At 43.3% G+C, this 24,637-nt stretch overlaps 1 protein-coding gene across 4 annotated transcripts in view; it reads left to right on the top strand.

The window, feature by feature from the left end:
• The window catches only part of dcaf1 (ddb1 and cul4 associated factor 1), a 102,455-nt gene extending 78,286 nt beyond the window's left edge, over positions 1–24,169 (top strand). For all 4 annotated transcript variants that reach the window (XM_078209365.1, XM_078209366.1, XM_078209367.1 and 1 more), the window contains 7 exons: positions 786–1,019; positions 3,086–3,179; positions 7,054–7,158; positions 9,446–9,519; positions 11,097–11,201; positions 12,696–12,969; positions 20,846–24,169. In XM_078209365.1, coding sequence (XP_078065491.1) covers positions 786–1,019; positions 3,086–3,179; positions 7,054–7,158; positions 9,446–9,519; positions 11,097–11,201; positions 12,696–12,969; positions 20,846–20,904 — 945 coding nt within the window. In that variant the 3' untranslated portion in view covers positions 20,905–24,169. The remainder of the gene's footprint in view (positions 1–785; positions 1,020–3,085; positions 3,180–7,053; positions 7,159–9,445; positions 9,520–11,096; positions 11,202–12,695; positions 12,970–20,845) is intronic.
• Positions 24,170–24,637: the final 468 nt, after the last annotated feature.

Raw genomic sequence — 24,637 nt, 5'->3', positions numbered from 1 at the left:
TCTTGTCTGAAACTCTGCTGCCCGTATCCTATTCATGTCATGCTCACATTCATTCTGCCCTTGTTCGATTTACCTTGGCCTCCAGAGGCCAAATCCCTTTGTGTCCTTGCACCTCTCTACCTCCATACTTTCCTGCCCACAAACTCTCTTGCTCTAACCTCTTCTGCATCTCCTTCACTCCCATTAGTGGCCGTGTCTTCAGCCACTTTGGCCATATATTCTGTCATTCCTGTCTCTACACTTTTTCGAAGACCCAACTCTTTGACCCAACTTTAGGTAACCCTTTCTAATATCTTTCTTTTGACCTTGTGTCCATTTCTACCTCTGGAGTTTCACATTTTTCTACTTTAGAGATGCTGTATAAGTTCTCCGGTTATGGCATTTGCCATGCAGGTTTCATTAAAACTGAGTCTCGATCCAGTTCCTAGAGCAAATAGATCTGCAACACAAAGCTAAGGCAGCATGAAATTTAACTAGAACAGAGAATGTTGGAATAATAGATGCTGGCAGACCTGCTGAGTTTTTCAGGGGTCCTCTGGTTTCAAATTCCATCATCTGCAGAATTTTGCTTATTAAATTTAATAAATTTGCTCAAACCCACAAGATGGCCCAGAGAGAGACTGATTCGTTGTTGCACTGTTAATATTAAGGAATGTAGTCATGGCAAAGTAGAAGGTTTGCTCATACCTGACACTTGACACCCAAATTGTTCAAATACTCCATGAACATCTGAAGCACACGACATACACACATTTTTTTTTAAATCCTTTTTTTTCTGTCCATAGATATATGATATCCAGACTGGCCAAAACATCCTCACTCTCTACAATCCTGACCTAGCCAACAACTACAAGCGGAATTGTGCGACATTTCACCCTACGGATGATCTGGTGTTAAATGACGGAGTGCTGTGGGACATCCGTTCGATGCAGGCCATTCACAAGTTTGATAAGTTCAACATGAACATCAGTGGGGTCTTCCATCCAAATGGGTTGGAAGTCATCATCAATACAGAGATTGTATCCTTCAGTCATGGGAAGCATTTTACTCGGCCTGGGACGTTGAATAGCATAAACGGTCATCAATTTAAAGAAATCTGAAATGTCTTTTTAGAAGGAAGTCTTTCTGTCAGTCCTGAAAGCCTGGATTTTTAACTGAAGTACAGTTGTAGGGACACACCAAAAAAAAGTCTGTGGAATGGGCTCCACACCCCACAAGTGTTCACTTGTATGGCAGACTTCGCTCTCACTCTCGCCTCTCAATCAGAAAGTTGTGGGTCCCATTCCAATCCACAAACTTGAGCATAAAATCCAGGCTGATGCTCCGGTGCAGTACCGAAGGTGTCATCTTTTGAATGGTTGGTTACACAGACCCCATCTGACCCCTCAAGTTGATGCAAAACAAAAATTCCTTTGCACTATTTGGGGAAGAGCAGGGGAGGTTGCCCATATATTAACTTTGTTTCCTGCCCAGAAGGAGACACATTTTAATTTGCACTGATAAAAGTTGGTATATTAATCTTGCATCTGCCCTCCAACTTTTGAGGTTGAGGGTGGGTGGTGGCAATATTTCTTGGTTAACTTTTTATTTTTTTCTGGGCATTTGCAACGCTGGTTGCTCTGGGGGCATCAAGATCAATTTCAAAACATAGGTTAGACCATCTAGTGGTTGCAGATTCCCTTCATATCATTTCCTGGTGCTATCCCACAAACAACCCAGACTTATCCATGAGCTTAAATTAAACTGCTATTGGATACGCTACGGCTCAGAGATACAATTACAGTATCATCACTGGGCTTATTTAATTTATTGGTTCTCTTCAGAAAAATTATACTTAGCCCACAACACTTCAGTGTTGCGAGGTGCAATTAACTTGTCAAGCGTTATACCACCCACTACTTTCAAGTGTACTTCAGCCCAATACAGCTCTGAATGCTTTTTACACACACTTAACCAAAGTTTGAATGGACCAAACCTGTAATCTCATTCTGTTGCTTTTTTAATTGCAGACCTGGCAATTCACTCAAATCCTGGTGATAACGCTGAAAGGCAACATGATGTAAAAATGCAATTATAGGGTGATAGACTGAGTTCATCTAAGGGAAAGAGTAGACCCTGCAAGGGTATTCAGTAGCTTGAATTATAAATCTTGTTTTGCATCAGTGTCAGATTCATTTGAACCAGCGTTTTCTTGATGTTTTGGAAGAGGGAAAAAAATGGAACTTTTATAACATAGAACAATTTGGATCCTTCATCTGGTCTCTATTTTGCCTTGGAGCACGCGTGGAAAGGAGCCCCTTGTCTTTCACTGCCTTAGACAACTGTTTTTGGGATCCAGGGTTAATGAGGAGAATGCTGCTACCACCACAAGAAAAGTCCCTTTGTTATAAGCTGGGCTCGCAAAGAAAAATCCTTTTATTGAATTTCAAGCAAAACTGAAAAGGACTGAAACAAAGGCCAAATGTTGCAGTTATTGGAAATCTGATCCAAAAACAGTAAATGCTTAGCAGATCAATGAAGAGGAAGGTCATAACCGTTTCTCAGGCAATAGGTTATCAACCTGTTCCTCTCTGAGGGTGCTACTTGACCTGATTATCTTTTTCAGAATTTTGTTTGTTTTTAATGCCTATTACTACTTTTTATAAATAGATAAAAACATTTGAAGACATTCAAAGAGGAAATTAATAGTCGTGCCCCAAGCATATTTGTTAAGAGAATGATGGAGAGTGAAAAATTGAGTTGATTTACTTATCACCAGCTGTGCATAGCATTTACAAGAAAGCACATTGATGGCATTGCTGTAGAGTAGTTCAGCATACTTGGGACCTGCTTGCCCAGGAACCACAAGTTTCCCTGAGGACATTTGTTGGGTCAACAGCTTGAATCTCTGAGCAGAGGTGTACCATAGGGTTACTTTTGGAACGAGGAGTCCTCCAAATACTTCCTCTGTTCCAGGTGGACAATAGAGCACCCTTGAGTGGCATTCACCCCAAATATACATAACCATTGCTTGTTGACATTTTTAAACGTTGTGTTCATGATCCATCAATGTCAGTGTGGGTTCTTAACGAAAGCTGACTTCCAGTGGGATCTGCGGACATTCCATCTCCTGCACACGGTTCCAGCGTTAGACCAGTGTCGCATTGTCTTCAATAACACAGGCACAGTTATCTATGGAGGTAAGAGCCTTAGAAGGGTGGGGGAGAAGGCAAATTGGTTGAGATCATTTATAAAACATATCAGTTCTGTTTTAGAGAAGGAAAGGAATTGAACCTTTATAAAGTTGAAACCACACCTGGAACCTTCATGAACCCACTTGTTACTGCAATGCCTCATTCCCAAGTTCCTTGGTGTTATGTCTCGTAGAACTGAGGTATAGAGGGATTTCTTTCTATTTAAATAATTTTCTATTTTTCTATTCTTCCTGCCAAAGTGGGCAAGTTCACATTTCCCACAAGATACTCTATCTGCCAACTTTACACACACTTGTTGGTGTTCTGATACATGAATCACAAAAGGTTAGTAAGCAGGTGCAAGTAATTAGGAAGACAAATCGAATGCAAGAAGAATGGAATATAAGGGACTTTGAGACCACATCTGGAGTACTCTGTACAGTTTTGGTCTCCTTATTCAAGAAAAGATACAAAATGCTTAGAAGCAGTTCAGAGAAAGTTTCACTCGACTGATACCTGGGGTTGGGGTGGTTGCTTTATAAGGAGGGGCTGGACCTGTATCCATTTTAGAAAAATGAGAGAATCTTATTAAAACATAAGATCTTGATTCTTCACTCTGGAAAAGGGACTGAGAGGAACTTGCACAGTTTGACATCGTAAATGTGGAGGCATTCGAGGTTCTGATGGGCTTAAAAACAGACAAATCTCCTGGCCCGGATGAATTGCATCCTCTGGTCACAGGGAAAATGGTAGTCATGATGTGGAGATGCCGGCGTTGGACTGGGGTAAACACAGTAAGAGTTTTAACAGCACCACGTGCTACCAAATAAACCTGTTGGACTTTAACCTGGTGTTGTTAAAACTCTTACAGGGAAAATGTCAGGGGACTGGAGGTGGGTTCCACTAATGTGGTTCCACTTTTCAAGAAGGCTAGTAGAGATCAACCAGGAAATTACAGACCGGTGAGTCTCACATCAGTGGTAGGGAAACTATTGAAGAAAGTTCTGAATGAGAGAATTAATATCTGCTTGGAAAGGCATAGTTAATTAGGCATAGTCAGCATGGCTTTGTCAGAGGGAGGACATGCCTAACACATTTATTAGAATTTTTCAAAAATGTGATTCAAGTGTGTGGATGAGGGAAGTTCAGCTGATGTAGTTTATATGGATTTTAGCAAAGCTTTTGATAAGGTCCCACAAGGGAGACTGATGAAAGGTTAAATGAAAATAGAATTCAGGGAAACTTGGTGTGATACATCCGAAACTGGCTTAGTAATAGGACACAAAGGGTGGTGGTAGAAGGCTGTTCGAGTGACTGGAGGACGGTATCCAGCAGTGTATCGCTAGGATCAGTATTGGGACCCTTATTGTTTGTTATAAATAATATAGATAAAAATGTTCATCTATATCTTATAAATGATATAGATGAAAATGTGGAGGAATGTTGAGCAAGTTTGCGGACAACAAGATTGGTAGGGTAGTTAATAGTGAAGAGGATAGTTGTAGGTTACAGGAAGATATAGATGGGTTGGCCAGATGGGCAAAGCAGTGACAGATGGTATTTAATCCTCACAAGTGTGAGGTGATGCATTTTGGAAGAAGAAACAAGATGAGGGAGTATTTAATGAATGGCAGGACACTGGGTAGCTCAGAGGAACAGACGGATCTTGGGGTACTTTTTCACAGATCCCCTGAAGTCGGCAGAGCACATGAACTAGATAATTAAGGCATATGGGACATTTGCTTTCATCAGTTATGGTATAGAGTATAAGAGCAAGGAGGTAATGTTGGAGTTGTATAGTGTGTTGGTTAGGCCACAGCTGGAGTATTGTATGCAGTTCTGGCCACCTCACTATCATAGCATTCAAGGATTTGGGACAAATGCAGGAAAATGGGATTAGTGTGCCTTTAGTGGTAGTTATTGTTGGTGCAGACTCGATAAGCCAAAGGCTTTTTCTGCACTGTATGATTCTATGAATCTATTGAGGGTACTTGACAGAGTGGATGCTGAAAGGATGTTTCTTCTGGGAGAGACTAGAACTAGGGGATATGGTTTAAATGGAAAGGTCCGTTAATCTTGGACGGGATTTTATGGTTTCAGGACGAGCAAGGCCTTAAAATCCCGCCCGTGGAGTTGGGGCCATGAATTATGATCAACCATGATCTTAATTAAGCAAGCTTAATGGACCAAATGGCCTAATCCTGCCATTCCTTATGGAATGCACAACCTAAACAGGTGGTGGAATCAGGTTCAGTATTGGCTTTCATGAGAAAATTGCATAAATATATAGAAAACAATAAATATGGAACTAAGGAGAAATAGTAAATAATTGGGTCTAAGAAGGTAACTCTTTTGAAGAGGCAGCACAGGCATCATGGGATGAATGCCCCCTGTGCTGTGAGATTCCACGACCAGGATTGGCACCCAAGGACTTTGAAAAAACTTTTTTTTTTAAATGATGGAATTAGGTTGGGTCCAAAAGTTATTTAAGATGCTGAGGGCTAATAGGGGTCTAAGGGACGCACATGCAAAAATGCTTTGGAGTTAGTTAGATTAGACATCATGAAGCATTTCTTTCCACAGAGAGCCATCGCCCTCTGAAACAGGTGACTGCTGAGTCTGAAGCCATTGTAGTCCATAAACTGAAGAGGGTGTTCCCAGTTATAGAGAGTGTGTTATTAATTACCGGATAATCAGTAATGGGCTTTACTAGTTCTCTGGAACTGTGATTCACATTGAGAAGTCAGAGAAAGATTTCCCAGTGCTTATCCTGAATTGGAATTGGCCTCAGATTTCCTCTGTCCCTTTCAAGTGATTCTGTATCTGTGGATTTATTTGGAAGGGGTGGGTTCTGTAGGCTTTGTAATCTCTGCTGTTTATGTATTTTGATTTGATTTATTATTGCATATTAGTAAAGTGTTGTTTCTTGCGTGTTATACAGACAAAGCATACCGTTCATAGAGAAGGAAAGGAGAGAGTGCAAAATGTAGTGTTAGTCATAGCTAGGGTGTAGAGAAAGATCAACTTAAATGAGTTGGGTCCATTCAAAAGTCTGATGGCAGCAGGAAAAAAGCTGTTCTTGAATCGTTTGGTACGTGACCTCAGACTTTTGTATCTTTCTCCTGGCGGAAGAGAGTATGTCTGGGGTGCGTAGGGCCTTTAATAATGCTGGCTGCTTTTCTGAGGCAGCGGGAAGTATAGACAGTCAATGGATGGAAGGCTGGTTTGCGTGATGAACTGGGCTTTGTTCACGACCCTTTGTAGTTTCTTGCGGTCCTGGACAGAGCAGGAGCCACACCAAGCTGTGATACAACCAGAAAGGATGTTTTCTAAAGTGTATCTGTAAACGTTGGTGAGAACCGTAGTGAACATGGCAAATTTCCTTAGCATCCTGAGAAAATCGAGGCGTTGGTGGGCTTTCTTAACTACAATGTCGGCATGGGGGGCCCAGCACAGGTTGTTGGTGATCTGGACACCTAGAAACTTGAAGCTCTGGACCATTTCTACTTCATCCCCGTTAAAGATCCCATTACCGTATTTGAAGAGTGAATTTCCTGTTTCTGGCTCCTGGCTTGTGTTGTACCAGGTACATGCTACTCTGGGATTTCTGATGTTTGCAGCCAGCTCATCAATGAGACTTTTCAACAAATCTCATCACTCAGCACCATTTCAATAAGAGAATAAACATGGTTGGAGTAAATGGCCTGTTTCTGTGTTGCAATTTCCCCTGTACAATTTGGAGATCTTGTGCACAAACTGGCTGCTATGATCCACTTACATAACAGTCATTGTATTGTAAATGGTGTGTGAAATGCTCTGAGATGTGGTATGACGCTACATGAATGCGGGTCCTTTATCTGATCCTATTTTTGTCTTCTAGCTATGCTGCAGGCGGATGATGAAGATGATTTGATAGAAGTGCGGATGAAAAGTCCCTTTGGATCCTCTTTCAGGACTTTTGATGCTACTGATTACAAACCAGTAGGTGAGAGAGTTGAGCAGCAACTTGAATTGCCTCCTGTTGAGACATGTTTTACTTGTTACTGGTTACCTCCTGGATTACTATTGTGCTACGTGAATGATTACTCGAGGATCATTTGATGCTGCCAGCCTGCTTGGTGCATCAACCCATCCACTGCTGTCATTTCCTTTGTGCTGAATGTCCAACATTGTTACACTAGTGTGTGCCTCCAGAGACACTATTGTAATACAAGCGAGGCAGGACTGTACTCTGTGTTTTTAGGGGTCAAATGAATATATCACCAGTGTGGCAACATCCTCTGGCTCCAGTGCCTGTTGGCTGACTGGGACAGGTGAGGCAAAGGAGTGAGGCCAGAAGTGTGGGAAATGAATCAGATGCTGTTGAGGGCCCTGTCAACATAGAAATGGGGATTCTTTGGTTGAGGAAGAATAAAAGAGTACTTGTACAGAATTTGATAGCGTCAGAGCAGATGCAGTGAAGACAGGAAAACTGAGGAGAATGATAGGCAGGCCTTCCAGGAAGAGTGTAACCAATTATGGACGTCAGTGGGGCTATAGTAGATAGATACTGATTAACAGCCCATACCTTACATATAGAGAAATCGAGGAAGGGAAGAATCTGAGGTGAACCATGTTGATTGTGAGGAAGGTTGGAAATCTGAAACAAAGTTGATGACACTTTCCAGTTCAGGGCAAGAGCAGCAAGCATTGCCAAGTCAGTCTGCAGTGTACCAGAGGAAGGCTTGATTAGGAGGATCCGAATCGGACTGAAACAAAGAATATTTCTGTATCCCAAGTAAAGGCTGAACAGTGAGGACTCGTACATGTCTCAAAGTAATGACTTTTATTTGGGGTAAGTGACTGTGGTGACCCATTTCATGCTGACCCCTAGAAACATGAACAACTAATATTACAGCCCTACCTCACTGGTATTACAATGGTAAGTCTGGAGGCACACACCAGTGTAACAATGCAGGACATTCAGCACCAAGGAAATGATGGCAGTGGATGAGTATAGTAGAATTTATTCAACTAGCCAGGCAAGGAGGGTGGTGATGGCAGTGGTGGATGGTGACTGGTTGAGTGTCTGTTCAAGGAAGAAGCAGTGGGACCTTGCGCCATCCTGGTGGGAATTGGAGGTGTAGACAGAGAGATTGTTCAATGTTGTGGAGCTATTTGTGTTGGAGTACCAAACACTTGGTGACTCCATGGAAGTGACAATATATGACTGCTCTTCTATCAGCTAACTGTTGTTGGTTTTCTAGTGCAAAAGGCACTCTGCTTTCCTGAGTGGCGTCTCACAACACCAGGTTAAAGTCCAACAGGTTTATTTGCTACCAAATAAACCTGTTGGACTTTGACCTGGTGTTGTGAGACTTCTTACTGTGTTCACCCCAGTCCAAACGCCGGCATCTCCACTTCCTGAGTGGCCACAGGCTTTTATTGCATGTCGTTAAATAACACTCCATTTGTTTTGGGGCTACTGCTTGGTTTTGTTGTATTGGTTCGAGGGTAATCACTATGTTTTATACCCCCTGGGGTGAGGAATGGAACACTTTCCTTTTTCAGGCACCCAGCGTTGGCAGCAAATGTCCCGATCAGGTTTGGTACGGTTAGTCACAGAATAAAACTTAGCGTGCTTGGCTCTACTCCGATGTCCCAGCCTCCAGAAGAATACTCCTGACTTGCAGCACTGATGTTTCCCACGCCAGCAGCCTGTGTCTTTTTGAGGTTATCAATTTTGTGTTGGCGACTTTATGTACTTTTGTTCACTAGGAACAAGAGTTGAATTTATTTGATATAGGACCTTAGCATGAAAGTCTACTCTGATCAACATCAGTCTTTGCTGGATTGAAACCCATCCCAGAAGTGAAGCACTCGCTATTTTCCTTCCCCACCATCTGACTTTCCCATCCCCTTCCGTTCTGAGCTTTTGTCAAACCTTCACAAAGTGTGGCTGAGCATGTATTTTTCTTTTGTGTGAGCACTTGATGTATTTATGTCCTAAAGAACGAGCAGATGGTGCCAGGCTCTTTCAGCAAATTGTTGAACAAATTAGTTGCTCCTCCCAAATTTGTGACTGCCTGTCTTTAAAGCCAACATTTAACCAAGAGTTTTCACACTGAATAAGTCCTGGGTGATGGGAGGCGAACACACTGCAGGCAACCCATTTAAGATAAAGCTTGCTGACTCATTTTAACTTTCTGCATTGAATGATGAGGAAATGTGCTCTTGTGAAAATTTCCAGCAAAAGTATTTAAAATGTTCTTTTTTGAACCTTATTTTTAAAGCAACCCTTGATGTGAAGAGGAACATTTTCGACCTTTGTACAGATACGAAGGACTGCTATCTGGCTGTGATTGAGGTAAGCCCAGGCTCTGGCCTACAGTGGGAAGAACTTGTTGTCTTTTCAGTGGGGAGGAAAATCATTATCTCAATGTATTTTCCCTGCTGAAGGAAGAACACTATAGTCCCCCAGTATTTCACCAAAGATGCATGTGATGGTGTGACAGATCGTGGACGACAATGCAGCCAAGTAATTCAGGAGCAAGTTCCCAAGCTAATTCCCCCAGCTCCCTTATCCTGGCTCAGGAATTACAATGCCCCAAGTTTATCTCAAACTGAGGATCAAACATGGGACCTTAAGGTTACATTAAATTACCTGGGAACTCATCAGTGACCTTGTCTTTTCAGTGGGTGATTTAAAATGTCAGAATTTCTTTTGTATGTTATCTGTCCGTAAACACTAACTCCTTAACTAACCAGACTTAACTGACATCTGCTTATTTTCTTGTTTTTACACATTGAGGTGAGGAGCTTCTCTGCTGGATGAAAATTTTCTCATTTCACACCTTTAATTTGCAATGTTGTGGACTCTGCCAGGCAAGAATTAGAACAGATTAATGGCAAAACAAAACTCCCTCCACAGCAATTTGTCATTAACCCACCTGTTGAGAATAATCCCTCCCTCATCAGTGTGGTATTGAACTGGGAGCAAGATACTAATTTCATAAGAAATTGGTTGGAAAGGAGGAAAGGGAAGTCCAAGCACATACCACCTGCAAACTTCCAAGCTTTGAAAGGGCTTTGACTGGATCAGCATGGGCTGAATTCAAATCCAGGGTTTGAAAATGAAAGGCCCATGATGGAATTGACCATGCCAGCTAGTCTGTCAAGCAACCGCTTTGCATATTGAAAATAGCCACCATCAGATATAGGCCAGTTCAAGAAAGTGTTTGATCTTTGCAAGCCAGCTGATCTCTGAGAGTGATGCAGTTGGGTTTGAAAAAACTCTTGTTCAGCTCACTGTCTTCTGCTAGAAAATGCAAGTAATTGGACATCTGGTAAGGGCAGAATCAGGCTCAACTGTGACGTTGTCCATGTTGGAATAGGCTGCTGGCCAGAGTGGCACAAGGAGATTGGCTATGGGGCAAGCTGTATTGAGCATATGAAGTTGAACCTCGTGCAGGTTCAGGAGAACAGCATCAAAGCAAAAGCAATTCTCATCCTTTTCTAATGCCTTCATGTTCTCACCCCTCCATATCTGTGTGACCTCCAGCCTGGCCTCAGCACATTACTATTTTTGTTTGCCCGCCATTGGTGATCATGCCCTGAGCTTTCCAAGCCCTAATCTCCTGCACTTCTCTCCCTAAACCTCCACTCCTCTACTTCCCTTTCCTCCTTTAGCATACTCATTAAAATCTCCATCGTTGTCCAAGCTCTTGGTTGTTGGTCTAGGCTTGATGTCAGTTTTTTGTCTGATAACACTCCTATGAAGTGCTTTGGTTGTTTTTTCACAATAAAAAGTACTGTATTAACTTGATTTTTAGTTAAAAGTGCCTGTTGAATTTTATTTAAAAGCTGCTGTATTCCTGTGCATAAGTGTTGTTTGGTTTGGTGTGATTCTGTTCAATGTATTAATGATCCACAAATGTGTTGCAGAACCAAGGTAGCAGCATGGATGCCCTATCCATGGACACAGTCTGCAGACTGTATGAAGTGGGACGTCAGCGACTTGCTGAGGAAGAGGATGAAGAGGAGGATCAGGTCGGAACCTCATTAATTGATTCTCAGATGTTGAATTACAGTGAGATTGTCAGCCAATGTTACCCGGTTTGTTGAAGGCTGTGGTCAAGAGTGAGCTGCTGAAAAAAGCCTTCATTGTGACCTTTAACCATGATAGGATGACTTAATGTTGTCATCTTGTCAAGCATGTGAGCCGCTTGTGGCCAAATAGCAGTCAAGATTTTCACATCTGAAATCTGTCTGAATGCTATAATCAAGTGACTGGGTCCAGTGGAGAAGAGGCCAAATGTTTTGTTTTCATCAGTGGGGATGACACAAGGACCTGTGAATTACAGTTCACAATGTTGAGGTTTGTTTTGGTGCCAGGCTGTGAGCTGAAATCTAAAAATGGCCAGTCCAGGACGCAGAGAATTCCCTGGAGCTGCGCGTAGTCAAAGAGTTTAATTGTCGGTAATGCGTCTTTTGTAGCCTGCTATTTTGGGCATCTTAATGAGCTATACAGACTGGCCCCAGGTTTGGTCTGTGTTATAGGTGATCTCAACCGGGACACTAGCAATGACACTATAGCTAGCCTTGTCAGCCTTTAGGCAAGGAAGGTGTTTCTGATCAATATCACTGTCCTCTGCTTCAAAGGTTGAATGGAGGATTGGCTCTGCTATGATGTCACTACAATCAAATCTGGGAGCACTCTCTATGATCACTTGGCAGGGGTGGCAAGGGGGCCACTGGCACCTGGGCAACCAGTGGGAATTGGTACTTCTGTTGGAGATGGCATGAGAAACCAATATAGTAACTTTAAGAGCAAGTGGACAAAACCTAGAAATAAAATCTAGGTTATTGATAGGTGATGTCACCTTCACACAAGGGATAGTGGAAACTGGAATTCTTTCCCTTGGGAAAACTGTCAAGATTTGGATGGGTGAATTGGAGCTTTCAAACTGAGATTGATTTTTTTAAAGTGTATTAAAGGTTACCCACAACCGTGCTGGCTAGCCAGTGTTGAGATACAGATCAGCCATTGAATCATAGAATTCCTACAATGCAGAAGGAGATCATTCAGCCCATTGAGTCAACGCCAACTGTCTGACAGAGTATCTTACCCAAGCCCACCCCACTGCTCTATCCCCGTTGCCCCAAGCATTTACCTCGCTATTCCCTCTAAACTACACATGTTGGGACACTAAGGGGCAATTTAGCATGATCAATCCAGCTAGCCTGCACACATCTTTGGACTGTGGGAGGAAAACAGAGCACCCGGAGGAAACCCACGCAGACACAAACAGAATGTGCAAACTCCACACAGTCACCCGAGACTGGAATCAAACCCAGTTCCCTGGCACTGGGACAGAGCAATGCTAACCACTATGCCAGCCATGATCCAATTGAATTGTGAAATAGGCTCAAATGGGAGCTGGATGGCACAATACTGTTCCTGATATTTTGTGTTTTGCATAATTTGATTGAAGAAAGTTGACTGGGTATTGTACAGAATTAGTGATGTTGCTACTGTCACAGGAAGAAGAGGAGGAGGATGACGATGACGACGACGATGATGACGACGATTCTGAAGATGACCTGGATGACTTGGATACTGACCCACTGCTGGATGGAGAGGATGAAAATAATGGGAGTGAAGCCAATGCAGCCCAGGATGGAGAGCGCGACTTCACGGCTTCTGATGAGGAGGAGTTGGAAGCTCTACTGGGTAATGGTGAAGAGGAAGCTGAGGAGGAAGAGGAGGAGGAGGATGATGACTGGGAGGATGAAGATACAGACATTCTTGGAGATTGTAAGTCAATCCCATTTATACATGCAGTAGTCTTATAAAAGATGGAACTGAACATTCCTGAATACATGCTGTTCAGGAAAGGGGAAAAAAAGAGAGGAGTGGGAGCATTGATTAAAGCGAATATTACAATGTTGGAGTGAGATAATGTCTGCAGGAGTCAAGGACAGAATCTACCTGGTTAGAGCTAAATACCATAACGCTACTAGGTATATTCTGTGGGCCCGCAACTATTGGGAAAGATATAGACAAACAAATCTGCAGGGAAATTAAAGAATGGTGCAAGAACCACAGAATTATGATAATGGAGCACTGCAATTATTACGCTATTACTTCAGTTTATATTATAAGTGAAAGAGAGGAAGAATGATTTCTGAAGAGTGTTCAGGTGAATTTTCTCATCCTGTATACCGCTGGGTAAAGGGAACATTGCTGGGATCTGTTTCTGGAGAATGATGGATCAGGTGTCGGTAGGGTAACATTTAGGAAACGGTGATAGAACATAGAAAAGCTACAGCACAAACAGGCCCTTCGGCCCACAGGTTGCGCCGAACATGTCCCTACCTACTAGGCTTACCTATAACCCTCTATCTTACTAACTTCCATGACCTTATCCAAAAGTCTCTTAAAAGACCCTATCGAATCCGCCTGCACCACCACTACCGGCAGCCGATTCCATGCACCCACTACCCTCTGAGTGAAAAACTTACCCCTAACATCTCTGTACCAACTCCCCAGCACTCTAAACCTGTGAGCTCTTGTGGCAACCATTTCAGCCCTGGGTAAAAGCCTGAGAATCCACTCTATTAATACCTCAACATCTTATACACCTCTATCAGGTCACCCCTCATCCTTCGCCTCTCCAAGGAGAAAAGACCTAGCTCTCTCAACCTATCCTCATAAGACATGCCACCTAATCCAGGCAACATCCTTGTAAATCTCCTCTGCACCCTTTCTATGGCTTCCACATCCTTTCTGTAATGAGGCGACCAGAACTGGGCACTGTCCTCCAGGTGGGGTCTGATCAGGGTCCTATACAGCTGCAGCATTATCTCCCGATTTCTAAACTCAATTCCTCTATTGATGAAGGCCAGTATTCCATACGTCGTCTTAACCACAGCTTCCACCTGCGACGCTGCTTTGAGCATCCTATGAACCCGGACCCCAAGATCCTTCTGACCTTCCACACTGCCAAGCGTCTTACCCTTAATATTATATTCTTTCATCCTATTCGACCTGCCAAAATGAACCACCACACACTTATCTGGGTTGAAGTCCGTCTGCCACTTCTCCGCCCAGTCTTGCATCTTATCTATGTCTCGTTGCAACTGCTGACATCCCTCTACACTATCCACAACCCCACCAACCTTTGTGTCATCAACAAACTTGCCAACCCATCCTTCCACTTCGTCATCCAGGTCATTTATAAAAATCACAAAGAGCAAGGGTCCCAGAACAGATCCCTGGGGCACTCCACTGGTGACCAACCTCCATGCTGAAAAAGACCCATCTACAACCACTCTTTGCCTTCTGTGGGCAAGCCAGTTCTGAATCCACAAAGCAATGTCCCCTTGTATCCCATGCCCCTTCACTTTTTCTCAATGAGCCTTGCATGGGGCACCTTGTCAAACGCCTTGCTGAAATCCATATAAACTACATCTACCGCTCTTCCCTCATCTATGTGTCTAGTTACATCTTCAAAAAATTCAATTAGGCTCGTAAGGCATGATCTGCCTTGGACAAAGCCGTGCTGGCTATTTCTGATCATACTATTCATCTCCAGATGTTCATAAATCCTGCCTCTCAGGATCTTCTCCATCAACTTACCAACCACTGAGGTTAGACTCACCGGCCTATAATTTCCCGGCTATCTCTTCTCCCTTTCTTGAATAACGGAACCACATCCGCAATCCTCCGGAACCTCTCCCGTCTCCATTGATGACGCAAAGATCATCGCCAGAGGCTCAGCAATCTCTTCCCTCGCCTCCCACAGTAACCTGGGGTACATCCCATCCGGTCCTGGCGATTTACCTAACTTGATACTTTTCAAAAGCTCCAACACATCCTCTTTCCTAATGTCCACATGCTCAATCTTCTCAGTCCACTGCAAGTCTGCACTGCAACTACCAAGATCCTTTTCCACTGTGAATACTGAAGCAAGTATTCATTGAGTACCTCTGCCATTTCTACCGGTTCTATACAGACTTTGCCACAGTCACATTTGATAGGTCCTACTCCTTCACATCTTATCCTCTTGCTCTTAACATACTTGTACAATGCCTTGGGGTTTTTCTTTATCCTGTCTGCCATGGCCTTCTCATGACCCCTTCTTGCTCTTCTAATTTCCCTCTTAAGTTCCTTCCTACTAGTCGTATACTCTTCTAGATTTCTAACATTACCTAGCTCCCTGAACCTTTTGTAGGCTTTTCTTTTCTTCTTGACTAAATTCATTACAGTTTTTGTGCAACATGGTTCCTGTAACCTACCATATCTCCCCTGTCTCATTGGAACGTTGCTGTGTATAGCTCCAGATAAATTTTCCTTGAAAATTTGCCACATTTCTTCTGTACATTTCCCTGAGAAAACCCCCTTCCAATTTATGCCTCTAATTTCCTGCCTAATAGCCTCATAATTGCCCTTACTCCAAATAAACACTTTCCTAGCTTGACTGATCCTATCTCTCTCCAGTGCTAATGTAAAGGAGATAGAGTTATGATCGCTATCCCCAAAATGTCCATCCCTGCTCTTGAACTTAATGGCTTGCTACCCCATTTCAGAGGGCACTTAAGAGTGTGGATATGGAGTCACATGCAGTTCAGACCAAGTAAGGATGGCAGATTTCCTAAAAGATATTAGTAAACTAGATGGGTTCTTACAATCGACAATGATTTAATTTCATTCCAGATTGTTTTCTTATTGAATTCAAATTTCACCATCTGCCTTGCTGGGATCCTAATCCCGGTCTCCTAATCATTACCCTGGGTCTCTGGATTACTAGTCTGCGACAATACCACTGTGCCGCCATCTCCCCCACAAACCTGAATTCTTGATTATGCAACGTCTTTCCTGCTCTTGTGCCCCTGCTCCAGGTTTGACCCCCTTTCAAATAATCCTACAACTTCCCCCTGTTGGCACCTTTCAGAAGGTCCATGAGATACTCATTGCTACCTCTTAATGAGCAGCAACTCCAAATGCTCCAGCCTATTCTCTGCCTACTCCTCCCAACCTGCACAACCTCCCAACCTTCTCGCTGTTCCCCTCAACTCCCAGCTCTGACCCCCAGGACTCACCCAGTGGATCAGCCATGACCATCTCCTTCCAGAATCAACTTGTGAATAAAGCCATTGACATCCATGAGTTTACTCTAAGGCAGTATTGTTACTGGACTAAGAGCGACACAGTAGTTAGCACTGCTGCCTCACAGCTCCAGGGACTCTGGTTCAATTCCGGCCTCAGGTCACTGTCTGTGCGGTGTTTGCACATTCTCCCCCTGTCTGCATGGGTTTCCTATGGGTGCTCTGGTTTCCTCCCACAATCCAAAGATATGCAAGTTAGGTGGATTGGCCCCTTAGTGACAGGGAGATTTACAGGGTAAATATGTGGGGTTACGGGGATAGGGCCTGGGTGGGATTGCTGTCTGTGCAGACTCAATCATAGAAACCCTACAGTGCAGAAGGAGGCCATTCAGCCCATCGAGTCTGCACCGACCACAATCCCACCCAGGCCCTACCCCCACATATTTTTACCCACTAATCCCTCTAACCTACGCATCACAGGACTCTTAAGGGGCAATTTTTAACCTGGCCAATCAACCTAACCCGCACATCTTTGGACTGTGGGAGGAAACCGGAGCACCCGGAGGAAACCCACGCATACACGAGGAGAATGTGCAAACTCCACACAGACAGTGACCCGAGCCGGGAATCGAACCCGGGACCCTGGAGCTGTGAAGCAGCAATGCTAACCACTGTGCTACCGTGCCGCCCTCCGCCTCCTGCACTGTAGGGATTCTATGACTAGTAATCCAAGGTAATGATTAGGAGACCAGGATTAGAATCCCAGCAAGGCAGGTGGTGAAATTTGAATTCAATAAGGAAAAAATCTGGAAGGAAATTAAATCATTGTCAATTGTAAGGACCCATCTGATTTACTAATATCTTTTAGGAAATCTTCCATCAAGATGGTTTTAACAATGTGAGGGCTGATGACACCTTCCTCACCTATATTTTCCACCTTTTGCTCTGATCAAACTGTCATGGCAGTAGTGTGGCTCTTATTTCTAAATCCATCCTTGGTTTATTCTCCTACTCTTCTGCCAATTCTCCACCTACGAGCATCTTGCCTTGTTCCATCCATCATTTAAAATCCTTGTTCTGTATTGCCCACCCAAATACCGCTCCAGATTTTTCATTGTGAGCTTCTTTGACTTCCTGCCTTGACCTCTGCGTTATAACTCTTCATCCGGAGTAATTTAGTCCTCCATCTCAGCTCTCCTTGTTTAATTCACTGATTTGATTTGATTTATTATTGTCACATGTATTAACATACAGTGAAAAGTATTGTTTCTTGCGTGCTATACTGACAAAGCACAACGGTCATACAGAAGGAAACGAGAGTGCAGAATGTAGTGTTATAGTCATAGCTAGGGTGTAGAGAAAGATCAACTTAATGCAAGGTAAATCCATTCAAAAGCCTGATGACAGCAGGGAAGAAGTTGTTCTTGAGTCGGTTGGTACATGGCCTCAGACTTTTGTATCTTTTTCCCGACGGAAGAAGGTGGAAGAGAGAATGTCTAGGGTGTGTGGGGTCCTTAATTATGCTGGCTGCTTTGCCAAGACAGCGGGAAATGTAGACAGCCAATGGATGGGAGGCTGGTTTGCGTGATGGATTGGGCTACATTCATGACCTTTTGTAGTTCCTTGTGGTCTTGGGCAGAGCAGGAGCCATACCAAGCTGTGATACAACCAGAAAGAATGCTTTCAATGGTGCATCTGTAAAAATTGGTGAGAGTCGTAGCTGACATGCCAAATTTCCTTAATCTTCTGAGAAAGTAGAGGCGTTGGTGGGCTTTCTTCACTATAGTGTCAGCATAGGTTGTTGGTGATCTGGACTCCTAAAAACTTGAAGCTCTCGACCCTTTCTACTTCATCCCCGTTGATGTAGATGGGCATGTTCTCCTTTACGCTTCCTGAAGTCAATGACAATCTCCTTCATTTTGTTGACATTGAGGGAGAGATTATTGTTGCCGCACCAGTTCACGAGATTCTCTATCTCATTCCTGTTCTCTGTCTCATCATTGTTTTGAGATTCGACCCACAACGGTGGTGTCATCAGCAAACTTGAAAATCGAATTTCACTACCTGCTTTATTCCCTAAATGCCTGCTTTATTCCCTAAATCTCTCCTTCCATATAAACTCTCAGACATGGCCACCCATTAATCTGAGGTCTCTCAGCCTCTCCAATCACATCGTAACTATCGCTAATAAGGCAATCCAATCATTGCCTTGTATTGTTGTCCACACATTCCCCTTCACTCTCCCAAGCCCACATCTTTCTGTGTACAGCCCTAGAAATACTCTCCCTCAAGTCGTTTACCACAGAACTCTCAAATTTCCAGCTGCCTACAACGGGATTCTCCGGCCGTGCTTGCCTGGAAATAGGAGATTTGCGCCCGACTTCAATGGACCTTTACGTGATTGCCCCCCCCCCCCCGCCAGCTAGAATTCCAGTGGTGAGCGGGATAGGAGAATTCCGGCCCTGGTCTTTAACATTTAATTTAATTTGATCCCAGCAACTCTCCACTGTCGTCTAGCTGCATCAACTGTGTTTATCTGGCCTTATTCTATCCAACCTTAGCCAGATAATCACCTGCAATTACTTCTCTCCCCATTCCTGCACTGGTTGTTCTGGTGTAACCCAAGGATTTTTCTTGGCAGCTTCCTGTTTCTCATCTACATGCTGTTCCTCAATGACATCATCCAAAAACATATTGTTTTCCACGTGTATAGTTAGGAATCACAGTTCTACCTCACTTCCAGCTTTCTTTATACACACACACACACGTATGCACACACGCGCACAGAGACACACACACATGCGCACTGAGGCGTGCGCGCACAAGCACATGGAGACACGCGTGCACGGAGGCAAGCACGCGCAGGGGCACACACACAGACGTTAACCTTATCCATTCCTACTTCCAAAGTACATAACCTCGCACTTTACCACACTGTATTCCATCTGCCACTTCTTTGCCCACTCTCTTAACCTGTCCAAGTCCTTCTGCAGCCCCCCTGCTTCCTCAACTACCTGTCCCTCTGCATAACTTTGTATCATCTGCAAACTTAATGCCTTCAGTTCCTTCTTCCAAATGGTTAAAAGTTGTGGTCCCAACACTGACCCCTGAGGCACGTCACTGGTTGCCATCCTGAAAAAGACCCCTTTATCCCCACTCTCTGCCTTCTGCCAGTCAGCCAATCCCCTATCCATGCCAGGATCTTATCCTTAACACCATGGGCTCTTGACTTATTTAACAGTCCCCTATGAGGCACCTTGTCAAAGGCATTTTGGAAATCTAAATAAATCACGTCCACTGGTTCTCCTTTATCTAACTTCCTTGTTATCTCCTCAAAGAACTCTAACAGATTTGTCAGACATGACCCTCCCTTGACGAAGCCGTACTGACTCAGTCCTATTTTATCATTCACTTCCAAGAACTCCAAGTAATCCAGTACTACAGGAGAAAAAAATTTCCTCCCAACTAAATTATAGCAAGACGCAAACTCTGTTCCCACGTGCGGGCTGCCACCCCCCTCATCCCAACTTATCTCGGTGATGATTTTAAACATAGCCCCATCTTCTGCATTCTCCTTTACCCCATTCTTCAGTTTCATCAGTGTTCTGGCATTCTCCTCAACTCCCCCACATTCTACATTGCTCCCCACTTTCCAAAGTCGCCTCTAAGACCAGGTCTCCAGACACCACCTCAATGCCTGCAGCTCCTGCTCAATATCCAATCCCTCTAACTTCCTTGGGAATGTTTCACTGAGTTAAAGAAAGGGCAAGTTCTGTGGTTTGAAGATCTCTGTGTTCACTGAAAGCAAACATGTTCAGTCTGAGGGGAACTATTCATCCTCATTCAATCTAATTGGATCCTCCCAGATCAGCTAGTTTATTAAAATGAATCACTGATTTTGAAATAAATATTGCACTGTCTGTGGGTAGGGGTGTGAATAAATGCCGCATTAAAACGCTCATCATTTTCATAATATAAATGCTTTTTCCTTTGAGAACTGTGTTATTAGTAATTGATGTCAGCCTTTGCTCAGTGGTGCACTCTCATTTCTGCGTCAGAAGTCCCCATTCCAAAGACTTGAGCACCTAATCTTGGCTGACACTTCTGCACGGTACTCAGTTAGGAAGTTGGGGATGAGGAGGGCTGAAGGCGTGGAGTGATTTAAATAAAAGGACCAAAACTTTAAATTTCTGCTGTTTGTGGACCTGGGGGTCTGTAAGCACAGAGGTGATAGGTGAACGGGAGTTGATGCAAATTAGGGGCCAGCAGAATTTTAGATGAATTAAAGTTTATTGAAGGTGGGAGGCTGAACAGGAGAGGGTTTTGGAGTTGTCCAATCTGTGGGTAGTCAACTACAGCCTTACACGTGTGGACGCTACTCCTTACAGATTGGTGGCTTCATGAGATTTGAGAGAAGAGATGGGCAGAAAGTTTGGCAATAGCAAATGTCCCAGTACAAACAGTCAGCTAACTTCTGATCTGGTGAAACTCCACGTATAACTAAATATCCATTTTACCTTTAATCCTTTGCTGTAAACGGTCCAGCTGTAATGGTGATTAATGATTATGTTTTCTTTATCCAGCGGATACCACAGATAACTCCGACCTGGAAGATGATATCATTCTGTCCCTGAATGAATGATGCCACCAGCTGGATCTTTGGACCTGGCAAGAATCAAGGTCCAGGCATGAAGTGTGCCCTCCTCCCTCAGTGGGGACAGCAGAGGATAGCAAGAGTAATTAATGTTTTACTTCAGGAGCGTGAGTTCAGCCTGACATGTGCACACGGAGAGAAAGAAGCAGCAAAAAAAATTATCAATCCACTCGTAACTTTCCCATCAAGTTGTGTGCAGATACAAAGACTGGCCAGCTCCGGCGGGCTGTGGAGCTGTGGGATAATCTTGCCCCAGTGGTTCAGAGCAACGAGTTTGTGTCAGATCTGCCGTTCAATCCTTAGCAGCTTCACAGGATAGAGACTCAGTGCTTTTCAAAAATGGAGAAGAGTTTGTTTTTAATGGATTTTCTAAAAGACATTTGTTTATATGTGTGTGAGTGTACATATATATATAAAAAGTGGAAGGTTTATAAAGAGAACCATATATAGAGAGTGGTCGTAATGAAGAGATGGGCCATAATTTTCCACTTTTCATGTAACGGGTAAAGTTTCTGGATCGAGCTCAGTGTCCTGCTCAATGCATCTCGTTACTGCTCGTATTTTAACTTTAGAGAGCCTCTCGATCGGTGTTGCAGAATCTAGATTGTGCTTTAGTTGCTGTGGCCTCCTGGGTATAATAAGTGTTGATAAATTAATCAGGATCCTGAGAGGAAGCGGATGTGCCAATAAATGATCGCCTTTAATCAAACTTCCATGTGAATGGTACGGAAAGCAAATGTGCCCCAGCATTTCCCATGGCTCAAGATCCGGCACATCCTCACCTGGATTCAACCTGCTTGAAAAAAGAGAGGGATGCTAGACTTGTTCCCTTTTCTATTGTTTGCAGGAACATTGCAAGTCATGTAGAACGTGCTTTAAATGTGACTGCAATATACAGCATCGTTCTCATCACCTCAACATTAGGAGAGGCATCTGGTGTAGTAGGGGTTGCAGTTATCTTGGTCATCTTTCTCCTGACAGTGCTGGCTAATGGTCCTTTTTGCTGAATTTAAACATAGCTCAATTCATGCGAAGGGGACAGACTTTCATTCCATCTGTGAGAGATGACTTGTCCCAAAATATAAAGAGTCTACTATAACCTGTCCCTGGTTTCATTTCCCACCAACTTTGCTACAGGCAGGCAGTGCTATAGAGGAGTGTGCTCAAGGAATTGTAATGCACCACCATATGAGTGTCTCGTGATGACACATGACTGCCTCCCTTTATTTCAACAATTGAAGTGAATGTGATTGTTGGTTTTCTGGTAATTATAAATTGATTCTCAGCGCAGTAAATCAGGAGAGAGTAACAGATTTCCAGCAAAATTAAAATTGAACACGCTGATATGAGCTGGTGGTCTTCTCATGAAACTGGATTTCAGTGGTGTCTCTCATTTTCTGATTTAACAGTTCCTTGCTGCTGTCTCTGGGTGTTCTTTTAAGCACATTTCATTCTCTTTTCCATTTCTAGCTAAAGATTTTAGCTGAAATTTACAACAGCTGACATTACATCCAAGTTTCTGAAATCTTGACATATGAGCGTAGTTTTTAGATTTACCTCTTTGCCTATTTAAGAGGAGTCCCCATCTTCATCCCCACCATCTGAGAATAGAGTTGACATGAAGCCTGGATCTAATCTAAGCAGAGTGGTTATGATCTACTGAACTCTGGACTAGTACAGTGATTGAGTATTGTGCGCAAACAGAATGAGACCTGGACACACTGCCTGGCATCCATCACTTCTGTACATTTAAATAATCATGTAACTTGGGGATTGGGGTGAGTGGGAAGGTGGGGTACTTGGAGGAACAACAAATTGACCTTTCATCTGAGCTCTGAATTCTCATCATTTAGGTGACTGTTTAAAGACACAGTTGACATGATCCAGGCTTCATGTCAACTCTATTCTGACTGTCAGAATCCTATATAAAGTGGAATATTTTGGGAAGTCTCCAACTTTCTATTGTGGCCATGGACACATGAATGTTGCTTAAGTGACTCATGCGGGTAATGCCAGACTGCAGTAGGATAGGTATCCGTATTTCACAAAATTTAGGTGTTCTGATTTAGGAACTATCCATCTGTGCTTAAAACATCTCTGTCCAACCCTCCAGGTTCGCAATTCAAACAGGACAAACCAATGACTATGAGACTGAGGGCTACTGACCCAGAGATATCTGGACATCAGTAACCAGATTGCAGAGTGTTGAACATCCAGTTTTAAGACGAAGTTTGGGTTGGGGCTGGTGCACTTTGAGACAGTTTACAGGGACCCTTTCTCTTTATGTAAATGATGCCAGAGCTGCCCCAGGTCTGGGTGACAGGACAGTGTATAGGGAGCTTTACTCTGTTTCTAATCCGTGGCGTAACATGACTCGATTTCTGAAGTGGAATATGTTCCATGTCCCCAGTGCTCATGAGCTTAAATCTGTCCAAGGAAAAAAGTAGCCCCAATAGATCTTAACACCATAATGAATGTGTTTGCAATCATCAATGCTTTGAGAACTCTTACCCTGAGTGTGGTGAGCATGGCACTAACCAATCTTGTCTCAGATAAATTACTTTTTTTGAACCCATTATGTGGACTACAGTAGTAGTGGAACAGATTCAAAGCAGTTTGTTAAATCTTGATGTACCAATATTGTTTGTGGGTTGTGAGGGTGAGGATTGCAGTGCCACTGAACCAACTCTTCAACGGCACAAGAAACCCTGTTAATAACAAAGAGTTAATTCTTTAGTTCCCAAGAGTCGCTGCTGACGATTTGAGCCAAATGGTCCTAATACAAGTATCTGCCACTAAGTGGTGCTAGAATCCAGGAAATGCTGGTTGCATGGACTGCTACCAAGGCACATGATGTCAAGGATGGTGCTTTTTTTTAAAGAAAGTTTTGTTATTTTTCCATTTTGTTCTTGCTGGATCCAGTCGAGAGGTATAGAGCAACTTGTGCCACTGCCCAGCCGTTGGGGGGAATGTTAGTGGCAGCACACCTCGACCAGTGGATTTTGAAGGTCCTTTTTTATATATAAAAAAAGAAATATGGATAGCTTGTCAATGAGTGAAAAAAGACAAGCAGGGACTGCGTTTACTTTGCCAGAGGTGTCTCATTTTTTTGTGCATCTTCTTGTAATTTACGAGCCTGTGATATGAAGCACAAAAAAAAACTTGTAAAAACAATATTAGGCCTTGTACAGAATTTAGCTGAAATATTTTTATTACTGGAAATCAAACGAATAAAAATTACTCAATCACTCCATCCACGTGTTTGTGACATTGTTTTTCATCCTTGTGTATCCATGCAGTAACTCCCTCAATCGCAGGATACCCCAAAGCATTTTACAGCCAATTCAATATTTTTTGATGCCTGTTGTCATGAAGGAAAACTGGCAGCTTATTTGAATCATATACTGGGTATAGCACAAGAGTTGACACTTTGGCCTGTTGTGCCTATGTCATCCCTCTGCAAGAGCAATTCACGAGTCCCATTTCTCCATGATTTCTCTTCAGGTGTCTATCCAATTCCCTTTCGAAAACCATAATTGAATTTGCCTGCACCCCATTCAGGCAGTGTATTTCAGATCCTAACCACTTTCTATGTAAGAATAGACTTTCCTCTTGTTGCCATAGCTCTTGTACCAATTGCCTTGAATCTGTATCCTCTGGTCCTCAATGCTTCTGCTAATGGAAACAAATTTTCTCTCTCCACCATTGTTTAGATCCCTCG

Source organism: Mustelus asterias, chromosome 3 (genome assembly GCF_964213995.1).
Source record: "Mustelus asterias chromosome 3, sMusAst1.hap1.1, whole genome shotgun sequence".
NCBI classification, from domain to species: Eukaryota; Metazoa; Chordata; class Chondrichthyes; order Carcharhiniformes; family Triakidae; genus Mustelus; species Mustelus asterias.
Note: the sequence above shows the minus strand (reverse complement) of the source record. Positions and strands in the feature narration are given on the sequence as shown.